This window comes from Chiloscyllium punctatum, chromosome 16, assembly GCF_047496795.1.
Source record: "Chiloscyllium punctatum isolate Juve2018m chromosome 16, sChiPun1.3, whole genome shotgun sequence".
In the NCBI taxonomy this organism is placed as follows: Eukaryota; Metazoa; Chordata; class Chondrichthyes; order Orectolobiformes; family Hemiscylliidae; genus Chiloscyllium; species Chiloscyllium punctatum.
Window position 1 is genome coordinate 32,040,640 of NC_092754.1, and position 27,704 is coordinate 32,068,343.

General features: G+C 40.9%; 1 protein-coding gene across 2 annotated transcripts; it reads right to left on the reverse strand.

Annotated features, from left to right (window-relative positions):
* On the reverse strand, positions 1 to 26,778 carry wnt4 (wingless-type MMTV integration site family, member 4). Of its 2 annotated transcripts, none has more exons than XM_072586683.1 (5): positions 26,192 to 26,778; positions 23,147 to 23,382; positions 9,658 to 9,789; positions 6,553 to 6,695; positions 1 to 1,558 (listed from the first exon to the last, which is right to left on the reverse strand). In XM_072586683.1, the coding sequence occupies exons 1-5, from the start codon at positions 26,266 to 26,268 to the stop codon at positions 1,091 to 1,093; spliced, it is 1,056 nt and encodes a 351-aa protein (XP_072442784.1). In that variant the 5' UTR covers positions 26,269 to 26,778; the 3' UTR covers positions 1 to 1,090. The 2 variants fall into 2 exon arrangements, with proteins under 2 accessions (XP_072442784.1, XP_072442785.1); XM_072586684.1 differs by lacking the exon at positions 26,192 to 26,778 and adding an exon at positions 24,537 to 24,605.
* Positions 26,779 to 27,704: the final 926 nt, after the last annotated feature.

Sequence of the window (27,704 nt, forward strand, 5' to 3'; positions counted from 1 at the left end):
TTAGGATTCTAGATCTTTAAAATCTGTAGCACAAATCTCTGTCCCAATAACATGGTCAACAATACATGAACACTAGGATCATTGAACAGGCTAAACTGTACTGTGCATTACATCGTACTAGAAGCATTGTTTGAGATAGAATCTTCTAGGATTCATTTCATCTTGACATAGTCTCTTTGTAACTGAAATATTCAGAATACTGTTATAATACATTCTGTTAGTCTGTCCAGCGTGCATTTCAGCCCATTAAGGCTGTTTTCTCTGTATTTGGTCTGCTTCTGTTTCACCGACTCTATACATTATGTTACAATTGGTACCATCTAATTTAATTATTGATGGTATAGTGCTGTCTTCTCTGTTACAAAGTAAAATCACACACACGTGCACACACAACTGTGGGGGGGAACCACAATGTGCCAGTCACTGCAAGCTGTCAGGAGCTGTGTGAAGGCTTGTAATGACAGGTTTGGAATGTACACAGTTTGGAAGCATTTGATGTACTGAGTCATCCAGAGACCACTGGAGTTCTGCGAGAGGCATCGCTACGTAATGGGAGACAATCGCAAGGCTAGTGAATGGATGGACAGGCTATGGCATAGCTGGATCACCTGGACTGCATGATCATTGGCAGGGTCTGCTGGCAGCTGGAGGTAACTTTAACATGATCAGAGAACAGCAGGAATTAATGGAGAATTGGAGACATATTGAAGTGAGTTCAAAACCAGATATGTTTGTGAGATAGCAGTGTACAACTGAAGAGGTATCAATTCCAGAATAGGTCTGTGCAACAATACCAGTGTCAAACCAGACCATCTTCTGCCTCCTTGATCCACCCTCTCGTTTCCTTGTTAAGCAGCATCAGTAACAGAGAGGTAAGTTCATCCGGAGCAGTAACAGTCCATGGAGAAGTACCTCCAGATCTTTGTTAGTCAGCAATAAATTAAAAAAATAATAAAACAAGGATCCTTTGGGACATCTTAAATAGTGTTTTCTCTCTATCTGTCTTCTTGGAATTGCTGGAGTGTTCTAGTTCCCCCGTCGTGATGGGGCATGACTTAGGTTTGCCTTGGCTGACCAGCGATGCTTCTCATCACCGGCACGTGTGCATCTCCACCACTTTACGACACTGCTTGCACTTGACGAAGCAGCACCAGTGGAACTTACAACTGCACCTCTCCACAATCTCTACCTCCTCCGTGTTGAAGCTGCGACCACAACACATGAGCTCGCAACCATCAATGGCCTTGGACGTCTTATTGCACTGCCTCCCAGAGGTTCCCAGGACCCCGTTCCTAATGTCATGGTCACAGAAATCCGGGCTCGAGTCCAGGTACACGAGGTCCTCATCTGTGTGGGGCTTGAACTGCGAGTTCTTGGGCACCAAGACTTTTGTGGAACCGACTTTCCTTTGTTCAACTTCCGTGGCACCGTCGAATTTTTCCTTCAGCACGTTGCCGACTTTCCTGAATGGAGGCATGGCCTTCCAGCAGGTTTTTACTTCACACGATCCCGAAACCCCGTGACACTTGCATTCCACTCTCATGTTGTTCAGAATGGCCTGGAAAAAGAATGCACAATCAGACGCGGTGGAAAAAAACCAACGCTGAACTGTTTCCATACTTCATGTGATGCAGCACACAATGCTGTTCATGGGTCACAGTTATGTTGGAGGAGGTCCGGGTCACATTTTGAACTGTGTTTGTTTTATTAGAGCAACTGACTCTGGAAACAGCTGCATCCTCCAAGGGGTGGTGTCGCTTTGATGGGGAATTTACAATGCTGCTGAGTTCCTGGAACATCCTGCTATCGTGGAACATTTACACGATAGCAGATGCCTTGTTTGCTGCCCCTCATGGTGTGTTTTGAAGCTCAGATTTTGTCATATTGAAATTAAACCAACAATGGGTAGCCCAGCGTCTCAGTGTTTAGCACTGCTGCCTCACAGCGCCAGGAACCTGAGTTCAATTCTAACTTCGGGTGACTGTCTGTGTAGAGTTTGCACATTCTCCCCGTGTCTATGTGGGTTTCCTCCAGGTGCTCCAGTTTCCTTCCACAGTCCAAAGATGTGCAGGTTAGGTGAATTGGCCATGCTATATTTCCCATAGTGTTCAGGGATGTGTAGGTTAGGTGCATTAGTCAGGGGGAAATGTAAAGTAATAGGGTAGAGGAATGTGTCTGAGTGGGATACTCTTCGGAGGGTCAGTGTGGACTTGTTGGGCCAAATGGCCTGTTTCCACACTGTTGGGATTCTATGAACAGCGTGGTAAAAGTGGTGCAAAATGCTGCACAGTGTGCCTAGTTACATAGCCACAGGGAGACAGGGAGGATAGGATTTAGGATTAAATCACTGGCTCTTTGAACATGCCCCGCTATTTAATAAGATCATAGCTGCTGTGGTTGTGTTCTCATCATATCTGCATCACATCATCCTTGACTCCTTTGTTTGAACCATTTAATATTTAAATGATGAAGAAACTCAGGCACTGGAAGCAGCTTTAGCACTGACTTGAGGAGTGAGGAAATTTGGTGGAGATTGCTGGTGAAGAAATTGCTGAGTCAGCACAGGTGATAGTGATCATGGTAGAACATAGTGAAATTACCTTGGGTAAATTGGTGTGTGCAGATCTGATTAGATTAGATTACTTACAGTGTGGAAACAGGCCCTTCGGCCCAACAATTCTACACCGACCCGCCGAAGCGCAACCCACACAGACCCATTCCCCTACATTTACCCCTTCACCTAACACTATAGGCAATTTAGCATGGCCAATTCACCTAACCTGCACACTTTTGGACTGTGGGAGGAAACCCATGCAGACACAGGGAGAATGTGCAAACTTCACACAGAGAGTTGCCTAAGGCAGGAATTGAACCCGGGACTCTGGCGCTGTGAGGCAGCAGTGCTAACCACTGTGCCACCTGAGGAAAGCAAAATGGGACAGGGAGAAATGATATAATTGAGAAGGAAAGGGAGAATACTGGAAGAATATTGAGGAAAGGAGAAAAATCTTGCCTCTTATGGTAAGATTTAAAAGGGACCTAAGGGGCAACTTCTTCATGCAGAAGGTGGTGTGCGTTTGGAATGAGCTGCCAGAGGAAGTGGTGGAGGCTGGTACAGGTACAACATTTAAAAGGCATCTGCATAAGTACACGAATTGGAAAGGTTTTGAAGGATATGGTCCAAATGCTGGCAAATGGGACTAGATTAATTCAGGATATCTGGACAGCATGGATGAGTTGGACCAATGGGTCTGTTTCTGTACTGTACAACTCTCTGACTCTATGAAATGTAATGTGTCAGTAGAATTAAGCTGGTGCAATTAGCACATGTGGTGGATATGTTGGAGGATGAGTTGGAAAAACTGGGAAAGAGGTGTAGTGGGAACTTTGAGTATAAAAGTAGCTTTGGAAGACGATGGGGAGTATTCTAGAGAGGAATAAGTATAATCTGTCTAGGATTTACTACCACTGCTTCTACCATTTCCATACAACTTCCAGATGACTGAAACATTACTAATCAAGTGATGTCAATGTGAGACATTCTTAATTGTCATTGATAACTTGACTGGCTTGAGCCATGAGACCTAGAATAAAAGATGGTTTAACAACCTGCTAAAACACCCCTTCCCACACAACACAGTCCAATAAGACAATTGGTTGATACAATGTTAAAGGAGCTGATTTTTTTCATTGTAATCGATTGAAACTTAGTGCTTCATTTGGGGCAAATATAATTGGTAGGGGACACTCGATAGTACAGTGGTAGTGTCCTTGCCTCTGAGCCAGGACGCCTAAGTTCAAGACTCACCTGAACAGGAAGATGCAGGAAAAAACAAATATTATTTGATTTATGCCACTTTTGTAGGTAATGTGGTTCTATAAAGAACGAAATGCCTTCCTTGGAAGGTTGTCGACAAACTGGGGCTTTGAAATTGATCTGAAGTGGTGGCACAAAGCAGGAAGTAATGGATTTGCCTTCAGTTTTGTGCAATGCCTAATTTGATTTCCAGAGTCGTAAGTAGACTTAAATATCATATATTATATTTGACAGACAACTGATCCAAATGGACCCTTTTTGGGCCATGATGTGGTGGTGCTGGTGTTGGACTGGGGTGTACAAAGTTAAAAATCACACAACACCAGGTTATAGTCCAACAGGTTTATTTGGAAGCAATAGCTTTCGGAGCGCTGCTGCTTCGTCAGATGGTTGTGGAATATAAGATTGTAGGATATAGAGTTTATAGCAAAAGTTTAGAGTGTGATGTAACTGAAATTATATATTGAGAAAGACCTGGATTGTTTGTTAAGTCTCTCATCTTTAAAATGGGCATGTTGGTTTTAGTTCTTTCATATGTAAATTCCAGAATTTTGGGCCAGTATTAGAATCAGACTACAATTGAATTAAATTCTACATTTCATTATTCAATGACACATGATGCTAAAAAAAAGGATTTCTTTCCAATCATGGTGTAGGGTAGTGACAAGAAAAAAACATGAAGTTTAGTGATGTCAGAACATAATCATGTCCAGTTAATAACTTAAAAAACAGGGTGTTGTTGGAGTCAAATGTGCAGCAAGTCAATAATGTTCACAAAACAGATGTTTGAAAACTAATCAATAATACAGATGAACAAATTTGCTAATGGGTAACCTGCTTACTCTATTTCCACAGTATTTTGAAATAATGGCAACTGGTCACCAAATTAATCCAGAAATGTTGTTTATGAGCAGATAATGTTAGCTTTTGATGATTCAATTGCTTCTTGCATTAATAATTGCTTTATTAAAGTTATTGGCTAAACCAATTAATAAAGCAACAAAGTAGAAATGTAACACTTAAAGTGAGCAGACAACTTGAATTCTGTGAAATGGAAATAAGAAAAGCAGACTCAATAACATTGCATCTTTCATATATATATATATGTGGATTGGATGTAAAAATCAATTTTTATTTAAAATTCAGATGTACAATCTATCCCAATTAATTATTTCAGAATTGTAACTATACATCTGTGATCATTGGAATTCTTCCACTACTCTTGCTTGACAGATGGGAACTACAGGAAACATACTGTAAAGGATTATTCCTCCAATCATGTCTAAAATGAATGCTCAGCACTAAAACTGAGTGTCCATTAGATCAATGAGAAATGTCTCAATTTCAATCCTCAAGCTGCAGTATTAGCCGGGGTAGTGGTCCAGCTGCTACAGTTGGACTGTGTGGCCTTGGCTGAGAAGGGGAAAAATCAGGCCTGGTCCTTACTATGGATTTTAATTCAGCAATGCCTACTGCGAGGATACATGCATGGGTTTTAAGCTTCACTGTGATACCCTCTGCACACACAGCTTGAAACGCACTGTGGAACAATGTGGACAAACTATGATTGCTTGGTGCCTCTGCAGCTATATTCCATATAAGTTCAAAACAGAAAATGAAGAGCGTTGTTAAGAAAAGTACATACTGAGAAAATGAAATTATAATTAACAGGATATGACCTAGTTGCAAAATGAAGGAGAGAAGATGGCAAAACTGCAGGGAATGATTGCAATCAAGAAAATGGAGGGGAATTCCAGGATAATGGATTCCTATGACGCTGTCTTGATCTGGAGGAAAGCTGAATTATAAGGAATGATTGGAGAAATGTGGCCTTTTTGAGAAATGATGTAATTGCCAGTTGAATTCATGGAAATAAAGCAGATTGTAAATAAGCAACATGGAGAAAGTAGATGCAGATACTATCTCAAGTTACAAAGTTTGGTACAGAGACAGAGGCATACATAAACAATTTAGAACTGATTCTAGGAAGTTCTTCATGCTCAATGTTTTATATGGAGTGGACTGCTAAGCAGAGTAATAGAAGCAAAACCCTGAAACTTGAAATTTTCAATGTTTGGGTGAACTTTAGGATGGATGATCTAATATGGGTCAAATGGCCTTCCACGTTTATAATGGCTTTGTGATTCAACAATACATTTGTCACCAAATGTTAGCAAATTAGTTGCTCCATTAGTTACCAACCTGTCAGTGCTAGTCAGCTTTGCAGACCTGCATTTGATGTAACCTATTGTCCCAAGAATCATAATGTTGAACATGGGAAATTATCAGTAAAGAGCTGGAGCATCAGTACAATAACGGGATGGCACGGTGGCTCACTGTTTAGTGCTGTAGCCGCACAGTGCTAGGGACTGAGGTTCAAATTCAGCACGAGGTGAATGTCTGTTTGGAGTTTGCACATTTTACCTGCATCTCAGCGGATTTCCTTCAGGTGCTTTGGTTTCCTCCCACAATCCAACGATGTGTACAATGGGTGGATTGGCCATGCTAAATTGTACAAGTTAGGTGGGATTAACCATGAGAAATGCAGGGCGATAGGGTGGGATGCTCTTTTGAGGGTCAGTGTTGATTTGATAGGCCAAATGGTCTTCTTCCACACTGCAGGGATTCTATTCTTTAACTGGAGAAGCTTTTTTAACATCTGCTTTGATGTTGTAGAATTTACGAGTGGAAAAACTTAGAATGGAGTTAGAGTTTTAGGATTACAAACCATGTACCTTCCTTCCTGCCTCATTGTTATGCAGATTCATTAGCGGCCTGCTCGAAGAAGCTCCTTTACTTCGTTCCCTTACATCCACAAAAGACTGGGAAAAGGCAACGCCATATGCAATATTATCCGAACAGCCTGACCACTGGAAACCTAAACCCAACAGTAATGAAGAAATATTAATAATTGGAACAAAAAGCCTTTTTAATCCAGAAGTGAACAATCCAGTTATTTCCAAAGTCAAGTCAAGTCTAGGTCAAGCCAGGAACTAAACCCAATTTAAAATCTTGGAATTACAGTATACTGTTTCACATAAATAGTAACCCGATAGGTAATTAATGGTTACATATTACTTACTTTAAAAACAAAATCAATACTTTCCACATTTCCACTCCTAAAAGTATTAATCTTTTTTGGTGTAAAGGTGAACATGCAAAAAGAAATATGAGAAAACACCTGCAAGTTCATCAAGTTCACCCGATCCAATAGACTTTATTCTACATTCATATGTTTTAGTTGGGTGGAGGAAGATTAAAATTGATTGCGCAATTCCTTTGAGTTAACAACATTGTAAAAGATGGCCCATTTAAGAGAGAGATTTGACAGAGTAGCAGGCAGTTATTAAAGCACACATTTAAGGACAGGTTTTCCCCAAGTAATTGGGGGTGGATTACATAGGGGGAAGAACAAATCTGAGTTTTAATTGAGTGAAGAGATATAGATAAACAGTTTTTGGAAGACAATCTGACTTCTGCTTCAGCATATGGAAGGCTAGCAATTCAACATGAGTGTTCCAATATTTAATGATGGATCTTCAATACAGAAAACCACTCCAAGTAGCATTAAGTTTGGATTCTCAAAAGATATTCACTAATTCCAAGCTGCCACAATTATGTCAACTGTTTGTGAAAATGGAAAATGAGGGACACATTCAGTAGTCAGGCAGCATCTGTGGAAAAAGAACAAGAACTAAGAATTAAGGTTGATGGGCTTCCATCAGAACCTGAAAATAATTGCTTCATTCTGATGAAAGGTCATTGACCTATAGCATCAATTCTATGTCTCTATCCACAGATGCAACCAGATATTTGACTATTTTCAGCATTATCCATTTTATATTTTCAGCACTTACAGTATTATGCTTTTGTGTTAACTGTTTCATAGTTACTGAGGTGCACACAGTAAACTGAAAGGGAGGTTTTCTGCCGGTTATGGAGATCACACCTACACTGCATAATGGGATTTGCAGTTTGATTTTCACACCTCCTCTGAGTTTTACTTTCCAGTTTTGAATGTGATGGGCCATCAGATCACTGATCAAATTCAGTGTTCACACACCAACTCCAGCACTTCACCAAGGCAGGTATCACTGCTCTGCAGTTTTGATTTAATTTAATTCTCTTTACTCTAAGTGATGTAGAAAAAATGGTTTTGCTCACTCAGATAATGAGGTAAATGTATACAGACATAAAGTTTATTTCAGCCAGAGGTTTTGTCATGTGGCCTTTTTTTGATGTTCCTCATTTTGGAAGACAGATCTTGATTTAGGTCATGACTGACATAAAGGTTAAACACGCTGCATCCAAGGAGCAGGAGAATCGACGTTTCAGGCATGAGCCCTTCTTCAGGAATCCTGAAGAAGGGCTCATGCCCGAAACGTCGATTCTCCTGCTCCATGGATGCTGCCTGACCTGCTGCGCTTTTCCAGCAACACATTTTCAGCTTGGATCTCTAGCATCTGCAGTCCTCACTTTCTCCATAAAGGTTAAACATTAAAATAACAAACAACAGCAGTAACATTGGCTTTTAGAATATCTCTTAAACATAGTTCACTCTTCAAATACTAGCTAATAATAAACAGTTTATTATTATGCCAAGTTATTATGGAATGCCTTGTTTCTTTTTCTCACTGACTGGGCAAGGTACCTGACCTGACTGTCTCTGTTTGAATTCATTTGGGCAGATTTGAACAAGTGATTGTTTAAAACCATTTTGAAAACCTTGACCACGATCATGTAGATTTAATTTAAATTCAAAACAATTGCCAATTCTCACATTTCCACAAATTTCAAAAATATACATAATTGAACTAAATCACTTACACCTTCAGAGAGGCAGAGAAATCTCGACTTAAGAGTTTGACAATTATTTCCAAGATTTTGTGAGGGAATCTGTTTTTGTTAAACTTTCTTGCGGTTGGAAAGTAGTTCCAGCATGCCAGGAATTAAGAAGAGACAGTTGGGGATTGCCCCTGCCCTTAAAGGTGTCATAAATGTAACAAAATACTCAGACTACTCTGTGGCAAAACACTCCCAGGTAACAGCACTAGATGCAGAGCACTCGACCCCAATAGTGAGTCCCAAACCGAAACCGAGAATGAACCATTTGTAATTTTTGTTCATTTTGAGAACAGCTGTTCTGAACCTGAAATGTTAACTCTGTTATCTCTCCACAGATACTGCCAGAACTAGGTTCACTATGTAGATTCCAGAGTTGACAGGGTCAGCTTATGTGGAGAGATTGAGTAAGACTGGGACTATACTCATTGGAATTTAGGAGATTGAGGGGGGAATCTTGTCGAAGTATATAAAGTTATGAAAGGAACAGATAAGATAGAAGCAGGGAGGTTGTTTCCACTGGTGGGTGAAACTAGAACCGGGGGGCATAGCCTCAAAATAAGGGGGGGAGCAGATTTAGGACTGAGTTGAGGAGGAACTTCTTCACCCAAAGGGTTGTAAATCTGAGGAATTCCCTGCCCATTCGAGGTTACCTTGTTGAATGTTCTAAAGGAAGATAGGTTTTTAGCAGTAAAGGAGTTAAGGGTTATGGTGAGCGGGAGGGTTAATGGAGCTGAGCCCATGAAAAGTTTTGAAAGGCCCGAGCAGGTTCAGTAGGCCAGTTGGCCTACTCCTGCTCCTATTTCTTATGTTCTTATTAACCCTGCTGAGTTTCCCCAGCAATTTCTGCTTTGGTTTCAGATTTCCAACATCCACAGTTCCTTGCTTTGTTATGACTTCCAGCCTGTTGCTCTGTGCTAATTTTGAACATGTATTTCAGAGGAGAACGGGTAATTGCTAATTCTCTTCCCTTGCTGGAGCAACATTTTTAGACTCACCGTCAGGGCTCACTCCATGGACTGTACGGTCGCAGCCACACTTCTCCAGCTCACCACTGCTGCAGGCACGAGTAACAGCAAAGGCCACTCCAGCCGATGAGATTGCATAGACAAAAGCTGCTTCTCGTGTTCCTGCATGTAAAGAAATAAGGAAGTTTACTCAATCACATCAAGGTCAAACTGACATGTAACAACACCTTCACGGAAGGGGATAAGCAGACCTGAGTTATGCTGCCAGTTTCTACGTTGCTTGCCGAGCACTAACCAAGTTCTATGCTTGTACATGTCAACGGGTTAGATTTTAATGTTAAGAGCAAGCTGGTGAGTGTATGGAAAGTGATGTATTAAGAAGACCACCTGGAAGCTATGTTGTAGCAGTTAAATGTTGACAATCTTTTCTGATTTTACTTTCATTCCAATTACTTTTCCTGTATTGTGGCAAAGTAGGAACAGTTACATTTTGGCACAAATGTTAGCACTGTAATTTGGGATACAGAGTGGTGATCGGTTTGTCAACTGCATGAAAGACAGATTCATAAGACCAGCACCATGAACTAGAGTAGAACCACTGAACTTTTAAAGAGTCGTTTCCTCACTCGGATAATTTAAACCTCATTGGCAGATGCACACATGCTAAAATTATTTTGACCAGACAGAAGCTTTTGGTCCAGGCCCCTCCTACTTGCTCTGTGACCATTACCTGGAGTGCAACTAACCCTTAAAATAAAGCCAACTACTCTCTCTGACTGAGCATTAACTGATGGGCCAACAAAGATTAGTGGTGTTTTAGATCATGTTACTTTAATGGCTGGTGAGTAGGAATGTGAAGCTGATTAAGCCATGAGATGATAGCCAAGAACGAAGCACTTCCCTGGTGGTATGGAGAACAGTAATCTTATTAAAACAGAACTGAGGTTTCCTATTACCAACTTTAAGACGGTGTTTCTGCTTTGAGCATTCAAATAGATTTATTTTAATCCCATATTTCCTCCCCTTCTCGGTGAAACGTTTGTTGGGCTAAAGCTCAAACAGCATCTTTTGCCCTGAATGATGAGCACTCTTCATATGTGAAGCTAGAAAGTGATTGAAGAGTAAGGGTATTGTATCATGTGGGTGTTAGAGCTAAGAGCAGCCTGCCCATGTCCAGTATCCACAAATACATTGTTCGCCAAAGCCCACTAAAAAGTGACAAGCTTGCAAAATCCTGTTTGATTTTCCTCTACCTTACTCAAGGTTGCTGAAGACTGTAGCAGTGATACCACCATCAGCGTTAAGAGTAGTGTAAGTAATGTGGACCTGTATCAATAGGTTAGAGTTTTCAATCTTGAAGCTTTATGTAGGTTCCTTATCCTTTCATAATGTGGTGCCCCATTAAAAGTATTTCATACTAATATTGTGTTCTCTGAATTGTGACTTTCTGACAGGAATTAGCACCAATTGGCAGTACCAATTGGATTGCTCCATTTTAATTAAGTATCTGCTAACGCACAATGCTATTATTTGTTGCAAGAGGGAATTTGTCCGTTATTAAAACTAATCCCCAGCCTCACTCAGTCAATACTGGAGTGAATTTTACCATATTAAAAATGCATTTACAAATAAAACTATTTCCTGTTAATAAACCTTGTACTGGACAGCTGACACATATATATACCAATGCTATTAATAATTGTACTATATATTATAGGAATATGATGCAACTTTCCCTTACAATGATGGAGTGTAGCACTCTAGAATGTGCAATTCATCCCCTCGTTACCAATAGTTTTCTCCAGTTTCCTCCTCTTGTTTCCCTTCCTGCCCTGAAGTTGCAGACTGTGGGAATACTACTTTGTTGGGTTCTGACAGTCTTTTATTACCTTGTTTGAGTGTAGCCACTTAGTATTTAGCTGGTCATTTAATAGTGAGGAACATATTCATGGAGCACCTTTCTGCTAACTTAATGTACACCTTTCAATCTGAATCATTGGTTAGTGATCAAGAAGCAGCCCCTCTGATGAGTTTTTTCCCTGCTCTAGCCCTAGGACAGTGAGGCCAATTGCAGGGTCGCAACTGTTGCACTATGTCATTCCTTTGAGAGAAATCTCTCACAATGTCTGTACAAAGGGCGGAGAAACAGCATTCACTCGCACTGCACATGGTCCTTTGGGTGTGCAATCCTGTTGCAGCTGTTCCCTGCTGCACTAACTTGAGCTGCATTTCCTCCATTACAACGGCACCGACAGTAGACCCAACTCTAGCAGAAAATCAATCACATAAAGAGGATGTCTCTGCTACTTCGCAAAGCTCTAAGTCCCACCAAAACAAGCAGCGCTGATGGGCATCTCTGGAGGTAACATTTCCCCAGTGACAATCATAGACTTTGCTTTGAGAGACAGAAGCAATGATGTTGACTTCTCACTCACCCTACCCTTCCTGTAAAGGTAGTTTGTCCTCTCTAACCTGTGTACACTTTCCCTGAATCCTGGACAAACTACAGCAGCCAGAAAGGAAGATAATAACAACTATTTTTTCCGTTTTTCTATCTAACTGTGTTAAATCTGTGCCTGTTTCTGTTTTAGGTGATACTTATGCGGGAATTTCTCGAAGAACCCAGCCATACCAAAGACCTGCATCAGTTCTTCTCTTAGATTTAAAAAAAAAGTTGTGAAATGCTAACAACCCATTTTCATATAAAACTTTACCGAATTGTAATTAAGCTTTTCTTAAACACTTATTTCATTGAGAATATTAATCCTAGTGTCATGGAGATGTACAACACAGAAACAGACTTTTTGGTCCAAATTGTTTATGCTGACAAATATATCCGAAACTAATCTAGTCCCATTTGCCAGCAATTGGTCCCTATCCCTCTAAATCCTTCCTATACATATACCTATCTAGATGCCTTTTAAATGTTGTAATTGTACCAGCTTCCACCACTTCCTCTGCATGCACCTCCTTTTGAGTGAAAACATTGCCCCTTCAGTCACTTTCAATTCTTTCCCCTCACCCGAAATGCATGCCCTCAAGTTCTTGACTCCCCCACTCCAGTGAAAAGGCCTTGTCAATTTACCCTATCTATGCCCCTCATGATTTAATAAAGCCATTAATGTTTGGTGATGAGCTCCTTCCCCATTTGAGGCATTCAGTGTAAACATTAAAAGTTTCAGGCCAGTTGGCTGTATAACAAAATTGCCTCTACGCTATCCTCAATGTTGCTCCATCTCAATGTCAAAGAATCAAACAGTGCGATAATTTGTCATGTCCAACACTCACCCTAATGCTACCTTGAGTAAAATTATAACACTAGATCATTATAATATTAGCAGTGTCAGTATCACAAGGCTTACAACCACAAGGAACTGAAAGTCAAACTGCACAAACTGTTGTTATGTGCAACCGTGACAGATAGACAAAAGCATCAATTTGTCTTCACTACGTATAAATAAATGAAAACCAATTAACCTAAGCCCCAAGGGTAATACTTAAAATATCTTCCTGACAGTAGGTATAAATTTCAAGTGCAAATGTATAAAATGCATTACCATACAAATAAGTTGTTTTATTTTTTAAAATGACAATATGTTTTTCTATTTTATTATAGTTCACAAATTATAATAGTGAATTACAAAGTGTAAAAGAGACCCACTTCTCCAAGTAATTAACAGATCAGCATTTTGAAATTTGAGACAGGGAGCCAGGAATCTGCTTTTTAAGTATGGGGATAACTGCACAACTTGTGTCTATGATTTGTTGTTTAATTACGTTTGATGATAAATCCATCATGAGGTGAAGAATAGACTAAGTATTTCATGTTGAATGTCCAATCTGAGTCAAATTAGTTGAACCAAGACAAGACAACTGCACAGGGGCTACAAATGGCCTCAGCATCCCAGGCAATGGTGGGCTCTCATTCATGGTTACTATTAATGAGCAAAAACCACTGGACTTTGTGGGGGCTGGGACAAGGTGGGGCTCAGCAATGGTGCCTCCTCCACTGTTCAACAATTGATATTTGCTGATACCATAGAACCCCACCCTAAGAAAAGAATCCCACCCTGCAACCGCTGCCTAAGATGAGGAGAAAGAAGAACTGAAGCAAGTAAGGAGAGCAGTCTTACATAAATCACTAGAGTAATAGCATGAACATGTATTTAGTTAAGCTTCTCATCTTGGCAATCGAACAGTGGGAACTGCATGAAAGGAACAACCATACAATAGATATCCAGCATGAATCAATCTAGCTTGTGCCATACAGCCTGCAATCCATTGTGGATGGCTACCTGAAAGCCAAGTCGCAAACTTTTAATTTTGTTTCTCTTTAAGTTAGTACAAAGGCACTTTCCTGACTTTTTCATTATGATTGCACATTTGGAATTTTATTTAGAATCCCTACAGTGTGGAAACAGGCCCTTCAGCCCAACAAGACCACATCGACCCTCCAAAGGGTAACCCACCCAGATCCATTCCCCTCCCCTATTATTCTATATTTACCCCTGACTAATGCACCTAGCCTATACATCCCTGAATATTATGGGAAATTCAGCATGGCCAACACACCTTAATCTACACATCTTTGGATCGTGGGAGGAAACTCACGCAGACACAGGGAGAATGTACAAACTCCACACAGACAGTCGCCCAAGGCTGGAATCAAACCCGGGTGCCTGGTGCTAAGAGGCAGCAGTACTAACCAGTGAGCCATTGTCCTGGCCTGATCCCTGATCAGAAAGGAAAACTAATAAAAATTGGACTGCGATCCTATACTGAAGTGTTTAAAATTGACACCTATCTGCAGTTTAAATACACTGATGGTCCCAATGCTGAGCAGGGCTACCTACAAGCTTTCCCAATTGCTCATGTGATCTATCTGCTCCTGGGGACAAAGAATGAAATCATCTCCTCAACTGTTGGTCCCTGCCTCATTTTTATTCTTCTGAACCACACTGGGATGACTTCATTTTAAGAAAATTACCAAAAAGTAAAATGTTGATGGAATGTCCTACAATGATAAAATGGGGCTCAGTTACATTCTTAAAAGGCAAGTTCACCATTATTTGATGGAAGAAAAATAAAAGGGGAAGGAACAGGAGTTTGGGAATAACTACATCAATCTTTCAGGCTCTAGCATAGTCATGAATGGGGAGTATGTGCACTTCAGTGATCTGATTTTACAAGAGCTAAAATAGAATTGACTCAAGTTGTTTGTGAAACTGGCCAAATTTTTCAATGGACTGTGAGACTCATGTGAGATGACAAGTTTTTTGTTGATTTTGTAATGGATGGATACAGTGTCACACAAGATAACTTAGAGAAAAAAGTGGGAGAAAGTAGTATTTTTGTACCATTCAAAATATAAATACAACCATAAGTAATTTTGATTCAGTATTCAGACTGGTGAGAGTCCAGGGCAAGCACTTTTTAAATTGATATTTAGAATCGTCCAGTATCGGTGTCATCATTGTGATGAGAGACCAAAAACAGTAATGGAAAAAAAAGTTTATCAAAAGAAATGTGCTACCTCTGAACGAATGGTAGTAATGAACTCAAAAGGTTCAGAACTTATTTTGATGTAGCATAAAAGGGTCTGCCTGTTGTCAAAATGACCCATTGCTGAGCTGAACCCCTTCCCTGAAACTGGTGCTCAAATAGTGGAAAAGTGTTGCAACTGAAAGTTTAGAAATGAGTGTGTGAAATTATTGGGTGCTATGTCCATTTGATCTGTGAAAAACAGATTTCATTTATCTCAATTTGATGGGTGGTCTCACCTCTCGGAGCACAATCGACAGTAGTGGTGGATGTGCAGATTTAATTACAGAGTTGAACATGTTAAAAAGGTTTTCCTGGATTGCATGTTTCAATAAATAGATGAACCACGAGTATTGATGTTTTGGAATGTGCTCCCTGAAAGGATGATGAAAGCAGAAAGAATTGTATCTTTCACAAGGCAATTCAATATAAACTTGAAGAGAAACTGTTTACAGGACAATCGCGAATCAGCAGAAGTGGTAACTTATTCAAAAAGCTGGGGACAGTGGGCTGAATGGCCTCATTCTCTGGTGTCTGAGTTATTCATATATGACCTGATCCCTACTTAATGAGCACAAAATCCACCTGATGTGTTATTCACCCAGGCAGGCTGGGAAGATTAATTCCACCCTCAGGCGACTGTCTGCGTGGAGTTTGCACATTCTTCCCTGGTCTGCATTGGTTTCCTCAGGTTGCTCCAGTTTCCTCCCACAGTCCAAAGATGTTATGTGGATTGGCCATGCTAAATTTCGCATAGCGTTGGGGGATGTGCAGGCTAAGTGGATTGGCCATGGGAAATGCAGGGTTACAAGGATAGGGTAAGGGGGTGTGGTCCGGGTGGGGTGCTCTTCAGAGGGTCGGTGTGGACTTGATGGGCTAAGTGGCCTATTTCCACACTGTAGAGATTCAATGATTCCATAAACCTAGTCAGTGTTTGGTTAAGGAACAAGGGTTAAAATTAATTCAATGCTCTCCAGAAGATGTGAAAAATCTGCTCCTAGTGAGCAATGCTCTGAAAACTAGTGCTTCCAAATAAACCTGTCGGATTATAACCTGGTGGTGTGCGATTTTTAACTTTGTGCTCCTCGTGGGGCATCTGCTCAGGGTATCAAGGAAGAAGGTTATAGATCAGCTGTGATTTAAGTGAGATGAATACAGTAGTGGGCTCAAAGGCCTCCTGTTCCTAGGTTCTTCATCAACCCCGCTGGAAAATACTGGCTCAACAGTGATACATTTGGATATTAGATATTTTTTAATCAACTTGTTCATAGATGTTATAACGCACTTCCGGAAAAGGTGGGATTTGAACCTGGACCTCCTGTTGCAGAGGTCGGGACACTACCACAGAACCACAGCAATCCACATTGGGCTCCTACGCTTCTGACCAAAACAGTTGACACCAGTTAATGCTGATGAAGAGTGAGGTCTACTGGAGAGAACAAGACATCTTACGCCATATTGCGTGATTAGCATTCAGCAGAGAACAATGGGAAAAATAAATTATATATTTTTATATACCGGGAAAATTAAATGTACAGAAAACAAGTTTCCCAAATGTATTGGCATCAGGCATAAAATATTAATGGCCATCCACGTTACATGGGGAAACGTCTAATTAGCTCAATATTAGTTTTTCGGTGAGATGAGTGCAAGAGGCGGAAGTATCTCCTCTCCTAAAGAGCGAGCGCCTGTTATCTGTCCGAGCGTTAAACTATTTATTCATCGGGAAAATGACGCTGAGAGAGAGAGAAGCTCGCAGGGATGGGCTTTTCCTTGCTGTCTGCCTGAGCTCATCTTGCAGGGTTACGCAGTGACAGTGGAGGTCGCTCTACTCCATGGAATCCCCTCTTGCACGCACACACACACAAGAAAACACATTCCACTCTTCCCAACATCTGCTTCGAGCTCACCAGCTAGCTTGCACAGTAAACAAAAAAGCTCCATCAACACCGGCTGTGAGGTCCCACACTGTCATTCCCAATTCAGCCGATCAAGATTGACAAGGAACAAAAATTAAAAAGCAATGGGGACCGTTTAGCACAGGTTACCTGAGATTAAAATGCTAAAAGAGGAGGACATTCCTTTAAATAATACCTAATCAATTACGATTTGGGTAATTTCTGGACTTGTTTTGGTGCCAGGCGTGATTGGATTGCATTCAATGACCCCACGTAGAAAAAAAACCTCTTAGAGGGTTTGCACTCTGTAAAAAAGCTATAAAAAGGATTCTTGTTACAGTTCCACCAGCAATGTCCACTGCTTGGCACCTCAGAATCATTCCCTAGGTGAGCTAGTGCCTTGTGAAGTTCGTCTTGTATCACAGGATTTTAAAAAGAGGGTGGTGAAAATATTCAGTAGGCACCTGTGAAGAGAGAAACATGTTTCTGGTCGATAACCTTTCGTGAGAACTTTGGAAAAATCTGGATTTGAGCCTGATTAATTGGACATCTCTGTCCAACCCCAGTACATGTTCACATTCATTTATGCCAAGGACAGATGGAATACTTCAACACTGAATTCAACACTGAACTTAAAGGTTTCCATTTGTATCAATGCAAAGTGGTTTGGGAGTGTAATGTCATCGCACGTGAATTTGAGTTCCCAAAGTAAAAATCTACCGCACAGAAGCTGTCCTTTGAACCTCTCTGCGCCTTGGTCTGTATGTCTCAGTCCTGCACTGATCACTGTTTTCAATATCATAATGGCGAATGAATCGTGAACTATTCCACAGCATCTTTATGTAATTGGGCTGGCTGCCAGTTTAGCTGTTACAGCAGACAGTACTGGCAGATCAGCACATGCACACTTACGTATACGAGAACAATTCCACCCAGCAGGGCCTGAAGCTAATGAAATGTTCCGAGTTCGTAAAGACTGATTGTCCTAAGATAAACTGCACTCATATTAAAAATGTAAAGAAGATGCAGAGAATACCTGGGACTTATTTTAAACTCTGAATGGGCTTAGAGGAGCTATAGTTATAGTATATGTTGAAGGAAGTCCAGGTGGTGAGACACTATCTCCTCAAGTGCATGTCAAAATTCAGATTACTCTGAAGTTGGGATTTCAAACCACAGTTAACCAGTGCTATACATGTCAATGCAGAAACTGAGACCTAAATTGCCTACTACTTAATATCCATAAAGAAACAAATACAAAATCATCACTGCAAATCGTTGCCAATGAAATTTCAACTTACATAATTAAAGTTTTATGTGGTATCAATGTGTGGGTGGGTGGCTTTGGTAGTATTATCCCTGGAGCTAATTCTGCACATTTCTGCTCAGACAAAAGTGAGGACTGCAGATGCTGAAAACCAGGGTTTAGATGAAGGCTTTTGCCCGAAATGTTGATTCTCCTGCTCCTCAGATGCTGCCTGACCTGCTGTGCTTTTCCAGCACCACTCTGATCTAAACTCACATTTCTGCTCAGGCTGAGTCCTTTGCTAACCCTGAACTTCATATAAGATAATATATTGCAGTCCCAGGGCTCAGTGTCCTCTTGCTGCATTGTGTCCTCATGCTCTGAGGGTTGCTAACCACAGCTTAAGTCAAGATATCACAGTAGGGCAAGGTGCAAAGGCAGGCCCCAAGAATTACCTCAGGCAGAACAGGGCTTTCGTTACTGGTCCAATTTGCTTTAGCCATCTCACCAACTGAATTAACCAGCAGTTCTCAGGTCATTGTTTAATTTCCTAAATATGTTACATTCATGACATTCACAATCTAACACCTATATAAGTTGATAATTTACTTGCCCATTTCATATATATCAATGAATATTTCTATTTCTGCAGGGATAGTTAGCTTCCTTAAAATTCAAGATTCTACTGAAAATTTGATTGTAATGTTACTCCAACGTAGTTATCCTTTCCTGAGCATTTCTTTGGATTTCTATAATTTTCTCCAGATCCCAGTTCTTTCAATGGCTTCTGTCATTGGTTTATGGTATATTTTACTTGAGATGCTTTGAGGTCTCTTACTGATTCTTACTTCGACAGATCAATAAATGTGAGTCACCAGCACCTTTTGAACAGCAAATTATGCTGGTTTTGGAAGTGACAGCCACATCCTCACAATGAATAAATTAATATTAATGTAATCTGAATGCAATTTTTCTTTAATTTATGACTGATTTTGAGTTTTGGCCTTGTCCTTGAAATGTCCATAATACTCTGGTAAATCTTTGAAATATTTCTTCGTATAACAGGATCCAGGAGCATGGTGGTCATGCCTCTAAACTAGTAGCCCAAAGTTCTGGACCAATAATTGAGAGATATGAATTTAATTTCCCATGGTTGCTGGCAAACTTACATTCATCTATTAATTAAGCCCGGTGTAGAAACTTAGTATCAGTGATGATGGTCATGAAACTACATAGCTGTAGGTAATCGGTTTATTAATGTCCTTTTGGAAGGGAACTCTGCCATCCTTACCCTGATCGACCCGTGAAACTATAGGACAGATTTCATTCCAAGTGACCATGAAATAATTGATCTCTTAAAGTTCTGCTGAGAAGAAAACCTGTGTTGTGACCCAGACTGGCCGATATATGTCTCCATATCCACTGCAATGTGATAGCTACTTACGAGCCCTCAAGTCAAGCAGTTGTCTTAAAATTGCTACACTGGAGTTCGGTAGCTCAAGAAGGTGGGTAAAAACAATGACTGCAGATGCTGGAAACCAGAGTTTAGATTAGAGTGGTGCTGGAAAAGCACAGCAGTTCAGGCAGCATCTGAGGAGCAGTAAAGTTGATGTTTCGGGCAAAAGCCCTTCATCAGGAATACAGGCAGAGTGCCTGAAGGGTGTATCTCTCCACCCTTAAGGCACTCTGCCTGTATTCCTGACGAAGGGCTTTTGCCTGAAACTTCGATTTTACTGCTCCTCGGATGCTGCCTGAACTGCTGTGCTTTTCCAGCACCACTCTAATCTCAGCTCAAGAAGGTGGCACACGATATGTCTTGATGGATGATAAATGCTGTTTTTTTTTATCCGAGACACTCATACCTTGTGAAAAAACTAAATGAACAACTAAATAAATAGAACTCTGAATGTAATCTTTCTTTAATTTGGACCTGATATCTTGATCTCCTGCCTCTGGTTCCAGTATCATTACCTCATTTTATTAATATTTGATCGACAATATGCAGTCCTGTCATCACATGACTATTTGCAACTTTTCTGACAATGCTGCTAAGTTCTCTGTGCACCTCTGTACTGTGATTGTTGTCACTGTCTGTAACTGTACTGTGTGTGACAACAACTTGCACTTATTTAGTCATTTAGTCCCTCTACTGTAGCAAAACTTCCCAAAATGCTTTGCAGGTGTATAACAGACAAACTTTGACACTGTCAAAGAAGGAGCTATAAGGACAGGTGAGTCATGTTTGTGAGGTAACTCAAAGGGGGCAGAGAAAGGAACTTCAGTTCTTGGGGTCTAAATGGTGGATTGTATATCTGGGATTGTTAAGGATGCAAGAATCTGGAATTGAAGGAATATGGAGTTGTTTGAGAGTTACAGGGCTGCAGAGGATTACAGAAATAGGGATGCTGAGGCCAGGAGTGGGAATGGGAACATTAAAATTGAGATATTGATGGACTCTGTAGCTGCTGTGGATCATCAAGCACAGGGAATGATGGATGAACAGGACTTGGTGTGTGCTCAAATATGGGCATGAGATTATTTGATGAGCTTATGGAAGATGGAAGACATCAAATGTTTAGGTGAAGGTTCTGCAGCACGCAGAGGTAGAGACAAGCAATATTACAGAGGGTGAAGTAGCTGTCTTTATGAGGGAGGATGTCTTTTTGTTTCCAAGAATACAGAATACAGTCATTGCCCTTTGAATGATTGCCCCGGGATTCTGCTCCTACTCGGTATCTGATTGTTTCGAGATTACCATAGCTGTTCAGATATCATCATCACTGATACATTTGTGGCACCACTGGGATTACTGTCTGCTCTGTGTGCATGTTATGTGTAGTCCTATTGGTACATCTCAATTACATTAATCTTGCACATTTTATTTGTCAATGTGTGAATTGATAAAAATAAATACTGAGGAATGTGGATTAAAAACAGAAGATGCTGGAAACATGACAGATGGATGGGATTTTAAATATAAAGATGGGGGAGTGTGGAAGTGCCATGTTTACTTGAAGCAGGGGTGGATAAACCAGTTAGGAGCAGATTATACCTGTTATACAGCATCTGAATATTCATTTCATAAGACTTAATTGGAATGAAAACCATGTGGGCTGGATAATAAATGCCAGTCTGCTTTGGTTTGTTTACACACCCATAGAAGTTGAATATTCAGCCCAGAATTTTGATCTTATTTCTTGCATGACTGATACGTGATTTTCATCTTCTCATCAGCTCCCCTCAATTTGTTGAAAGCTTAGGCCACAAAGACTTTTGATATTCTCTCATCGGTCATCATTGACGTGTATGCTCTTGCCCTTAATGAATGTTCACAGTCTCCAGTGAGGGCTGCTGGAAGTGTTGTGGGAAGTGAACTCTGATCAGTTGTTCTTCCTTGAAATAATGACTGCTGGCCATGAACTGGGATCAAAGCTTAACTCTTCTTCATCTGTAAAGCTCAACTATTCACTGGGTAAACTCATTGAGCCATTAGAGAAGTTCTCTAATTGGTGTTATTCTAGATTATAATCAGTGCCCATATATTGTCATTAGATTGCACACTGGTCAACTCAATCATTTCAGAACCCATCAAACCGAGTGGAAACAAATATGTTTGTGTGTTCTTCAGCCTGAGGGACAGCCTAAGAAGAAGATTGTAATTTCAAAGCAATATTAGTGTATCATGCCACTCTGGATTCTAGTCCTTATCTGACCTTGCTACTCTAGATTCACATTATATCTCCTGATTGCAATTGCTGATCTGCACTTTTAAGTTGTGGATTGAAAACAAAAAGCTTCACTTTGGGTTTTACTATTGGTTATCTCGGTCCTTCAGTGATATATTTCTACTTTATCACAGGACATTGTTTAGTGTTGCATTTCAGGTAAAGGGCAGAGGATCACAGCACAAAACATGCCCCGATGTTGACAAGCATACATGAGAAGACAAGTTGTTTGGAGGAGCAATGATTTGAAGCCTGGGTTTAAAGCCAGAAAGGACAGAGGAGGGGAAATAAGATGTACTATTGTTTAAAAACTCTGGGAAAGAGTGCGTTAGCACAGTGGATAGTGTAATTAATCATGACTTCAACACAGACAGCAGGACACTATATTTGCAGCTCAGTAGCAAGAAGAGAAGAAAGCACTGGGAATGTTGATAAATACAAAAAAAAGGAAAGAGGCCTATCACCGCAGTTAGGTCCTTATTGGTTTTTGAGAAATTAATTCTTTGTTTCCAGGCAGAATATATTAATCCTTCCATTATTCAACCTGAATTTGTTGTCACAACTTTGTATGTGCGACTGTCAGCACAATCTTTGTATCAGTCTATTTACTTTATGAATAATATTTGCTGCTGTTCTCAATTTATTTTGCATTCTTGTGTGCTGCACTATAATTGTTGATCTGTGTATATGAAATCCCAAGACTGCAATGACAGATGTATGTTAGGTGTAAGAGTTCTTCTGCACGCAAACCCTTTTCTTTCTTATCTATGCCTTGTGTATCTTCAGCTCACTTGGTAACAATCCTTCAATCCTCCAGCCACATTCCTGGATTTATGACAATGTAATTTTTAAAAAAAGATCATTAAAGACAGCAAGCCTTTTCCTCTCTGTCTAACCCCTGCTTCCCCCACTTCTTGATACAATTATCTGTCTCTCCTTCCAGATATGCAATTGTTTCTTGAATCCCAAGCTGTGTGAAGCGTGATGTAGCCTCCTCTGACACTGTTGCAATGATGAACTGCCCCTTCTTGCCCAGGGGTTGTTACCTCTGAGCTGTCTACCTCGCACGAAATAACCCGGGATTTTTTTTTCTCTCTCTCTCTGTGTACCTTGTGTGACCACTTTGCCGAAAACAGGCAGCGTGTCCACAGTGGAGCAGTTCCAGCGTCGGTTTCTGAACTGATGCTGACACTCTTCAATCGCTAGCTCCGCTCCCCTCCGCACCGAGTCCATCACCTCCACGTTCCGCTTGCAGATCTGGATCTGTCGGTTTATCAACCCCTTCAGCCTCTCGCAGGTCTCCTCATCCTGAATGCTGGCGATCGACGACAGCTTCGCCAGATACCTGTTGGAACACCCAGAAGGCAAACGGGCAAATTAGCAGAATCCGTCAGTTGTGCTGCTGCCAATGGGGAAAGGTGGGTGCTGTAGGCAGTTCAAAATAAACTGGATACCTCGCCACAAAAAAGTGCAACAAAGCGGATCACAGCCACTTTGCAAAACAGGGTGGGTGTGTACCGGGATAGGAAACAAGAATTCGACCGCAGTGTAAAATGTATTGTAACGCAACCCAGATATCAGAAAGCCATTTGCTGTGACCGTGTCTTAAAAATAAATAGCTCAGCTGTGTGTTTTGTCTGACTTCACTCCATGTTTAATGTTTTGTTCTCGAATGTTTGTAATCACACAAGGAGATGGAGATTCGATTATTTTTTTAAAAAAAATAAGCACGTGAGACGAAAGTTGTTTGCAAACCCCAACTTTCCAAATTCGCTCCTTACTCCAGTAAAATTGGAGTTAAATAATCAGAGCGAGCTGGAGATAAAAGTCATGACAATTGCTCCAGGAAGAAGCCCGGGGGGAGGAAGGCATATTAAACAGATTCGGCAACTAGTTAGACTGAAAGATCTGGCTTTTAAAAAAAACATCATCCTTTAATTATATTTGTAATATTTTATTAATTAATCGGTAATATTTGATGCAAATATTTGTTAAGAGGAGCGTTTGAACTCAGTATTGAGCAGTTTACAGCATTCCCTTCAGTGTATTTAAAACGGATGCATTCAAAATTGTACGTGTGTTTGGGGGAGGAGTGTAGGAACAATTATGCTTTTTACGTTGGGGGCAAAATATTTTCTGAAAAAAAAAGTTATGAGAACTTGGATTTTGTGAATCCTGTTGGTCACATCTTGTATATTTCGCACAACTCCAAAAGATGAAATGTTATTTGTTTCCGAACGGGTTCCTCCCTCGCATTTATGTATATTAATAAATAAGCCTCAACATTTTAGCTGCTCTTGTTAAGTACTTACACTTCAAACCAAATTCTTAAAATATTCTTCACAAGACAGATCTTCAGCCCGAAAATTTGAATCCATTAAACAAAAAACAGTTGTAAGCAAATCATATACTTCCTGTGCATTTGTAGTTTATGGAGAATTATCTCTCTAAATTCCACTTTAGAAAAAAAATGACCTGTGATGAATTAGGGACACCCACCACTTGCCCTGCGGTTAATGAGTTCTCTCTCCATATACCGGCGTGAAGCCTGCTCGATCAGACAACATACTTCTGGTCATAGTAACAATGCAGATTCCTGTAAACTACAGCACTCAGTGTTTCACAGGTTCCTCAAATTCTAAAAAAAAAGTTATTGGAAATTAACGCATTTCCTTACCCGAGCAACAAATATTCACGTACTTTTCAGAATTAAAGGGTTAAGGGGGTTCGGATTTTCCGTTCTGTATTTGGTGTACCTTAATTTAACCTTACAACCCTCCCCCCTCTCTCTCACACACACACCCCTCGAATAATTTGATCAATTGTAAACTGTCCTGCCTACTCTCAGTTAGGTTAGGGTGTTTCCACTAAGTACAATCAGATTGGCGAGGTATCTGATGTTTAGGCGGTTCACAGCCCTGTGACAGTGTACGAGACTTGTTGTGCAAAGTTGACCTTCAGCTCCCCTAAGCAGCTCCCCCTTCTCCGATTTGCCCAGCGTCGTTTGGAAAACAAATACTTTCTTTAATCAGACATGGGAAATTGAGGAGTCCACTTCTCTCACACTCCAATCTCTGTTTCACTAGTTCTCACATTTTCTCGCTCATGGTTTTGGAACTGAAGATATACATTTTTCAGCAACAGATAATGATGGAATAATTGTCGTAATTCTGTCCGATAGCATGAAATGCTAACTGTATAGAACAAGTCTTCCACTTCAGTGTATATATATATATATATAAATTCTCCATATGCTAACAATTTCAATGCACGGTAATTTTGCGTGCATTTTTTTTAACTTTGCAAACAATTCAGAATCCTTGCCTTACCTCTGTTATACTGTACGTGGTCTGCTTATAAACCTTTTTTTTTATTGACGAGCAGTCAATAATTGGACAATGACTGACATTCCAGACTGAACATCATCACAATACAGGGAGAGGCTACAGACCAGATACCGTCAAGCTTTTAACCATCAATTTAATCAACATATTTTGACTCGTCTCTTTCTTACAAAATAAAACCACCAGAATAAAGCAGCCCACAGTTTAAACAACACGCCTGTCATGTGCCGGTACCTTTGCTCACATTATGAATGAAAAATGAGGATTAATTGAAAGCACGTATCTACTGTAGTCTGGAGCAGGTCTGCACAAGTCGACACTTCTCTTAGCCTCACCCTCTTGGACCACCCCACCTAACTAATCAAAAATAATAAATTGAGATAAATAAATAAAGTTGCTACCCTTCGCCCACGGTGATGCAAGTTTTTAAGAAAAAAAACACGTGATAAGTTACATTTATACTTAACAATAAAATTACATAACAAAAGGTCAGTTAAAATTGTCAAATGTATTTAATGATAATAGAAGATGACACTGTTTAGTTGGGAAATCTTTCAACGCTGAATGACAGGATAGGACGAGAGTCCGGGGTCAGAAAATGCTGATCCGATTGCATCTGAAAGTCTTTTAAAAAAAAACATAGAAAAAAATGTGACCTCTTTGGGGGAAGAGGAATTAAACTTGAACGCACCCCTCACCTCATGCATTCAGCCTGTGGCACCAGCTCACCCTCAGAGGAGAGAATGAGAACGTTCCCTCTTCTTTGCAATAATGTTACAACTATAATAAGTCATAATTATCGACACTTACAGCCAGTTACTAGCGGTCGCCGAAAACAGAGCCAATATCAGGACGAGAAGCGAACGCAGGAAGGAGACCGGAGTCATCACGAAGGCAACTTCAGCAACCTAGAATCCCCTTAATTGCAGATGATGTTTTCTTTCGAGAGAAATTAGCGTTTCAGAATTTTTCCCTCACAAAAAAAATCACATAAAGTGCAACAAGTCTTTTTTTTCTTTAGTTTTCCAAGCGATCTGTTACAGGTTAAAACAGTCTTCGTCCAGAGGAAGTTCCACTCAATTAGAAAATAAGTTATAGATGGTGGATGTTGCCAATATATATTGATGTAAATATATACGGGCAGTCTTTAAGTGCTGTTAGAATGTGGTTATAAGTGATTTCTGGTGAAATTGTACAAGTCTTTCGCGGATGTGATGTGAGTTTAGCGGAGGTTCGGCGGAGCGTTAGCCGGGTCCAGGCGAGGTCTCCTTGGGGCTGCACAAGCTCTGCGAGTCCCCGGTGCGGTGTCGGAGGCTTGTCTTGGTGGGATGTTGCGCCGAGGCTGGGTGAGCAGGAGAATGCGAGGAGCCGAGGCGAGCCCCTGCTCGGATCCCCGACCAGGCAGAGATTCCCCCCCCCCCCCCCCCCCACTCCAACCACCCTCCGGAGGGGGTGGGGGAAGGTAGCTCAGGGTTGGACCGGCCGCCGTGTCAATCAAGCCCAAAACGCAGTTTCCATTCGCCGTTGTGTGTGGTGTACAGAGAGGCGCTGATGAGTCACTGATATACTGACAGGAGCACCATCTCAAAGTTGAGCACACTCGAGTTGGACAGGAAAGCTCCAAAAACAACCGGCAGAGGGAGAGAAGCAAAAGGGAGCGTCAGCCACCAAATGTCTCACCCCAATTGCCAGCAAGTCCTTCCCTTTTTCATTCTGATCAAAACGACGTGCCCTCCTTGTGTATTTAGTTTTGTTTTTTTCGCCCTGCCAGTCTCTCTACCAGCATCTCTCCGGTACATCAACCAATCAAGCCACGCACTTCACGGGCAGGGTTAGAAAGTTCAGTGTTGGGCAGGCTGTTGTACAAGCGCATCCGAAGCCAAGTCCCTAAGCTGTTCTCACACCACGCTCGCCCTTGGCAGAATGGGCCATATAGCAGCGAGAAGGCCAGTCTCCCAATTCTTGGGGACACTCAGGTCATTTGTCACAGTTAGTCCTGGAGATGCACAGCACGGAAACAGACCTTTCGGCCCAACTCGTCCATGCCGACCGGATACCCTAACTCAATTTGGTCCCATTTGCCAGCATTTGGCCCATATCCCTCTAAACCTTTCCTATTCATATACCCATCCAGATGCCTTTTTAATGTTGTAATTGTACCAACCTCCACCACTTTCTCTGGCAGCTCATTCCATACATGTATCATCCTCTGTGTGAAGAAGTTGCCCCTTAGGTCCCTTTTAAATGTATCCCCTCTCACCTTACACCTATGCCCTCTAGTTCTGGACTCCCCTACACCAGGGAAAAAATCTTGTCTATTCAC

What these genes read in the sequence shown, in the direction of transcription:
- wnt4 (XM_072586683.1), bottom strand. Translation starts at nt 26,268, where the DNA reads ATGACTCCGGTCTCCTTCCTGCGTTCGCTTCTCGTCCTGATATTGGCT. An exon ending in CGGCAAAGTGGTCACACAAG is followed by an intron (nt 9,790 to 23,146) that starts GTACACAGAGAG and finishes CTTTACATGCAG; the next exon opens with GAACACGAGAAGCAGCTTTT. An exon ending in ACAATGAGGCAGGAAGGAAG is followed by an intron (nt 1,559 to 6,552) that starts GTACATGGTTTG and finishes TTCTTTTTCCAG; the next exon opens with GCCATTCTGAACAACATGAG.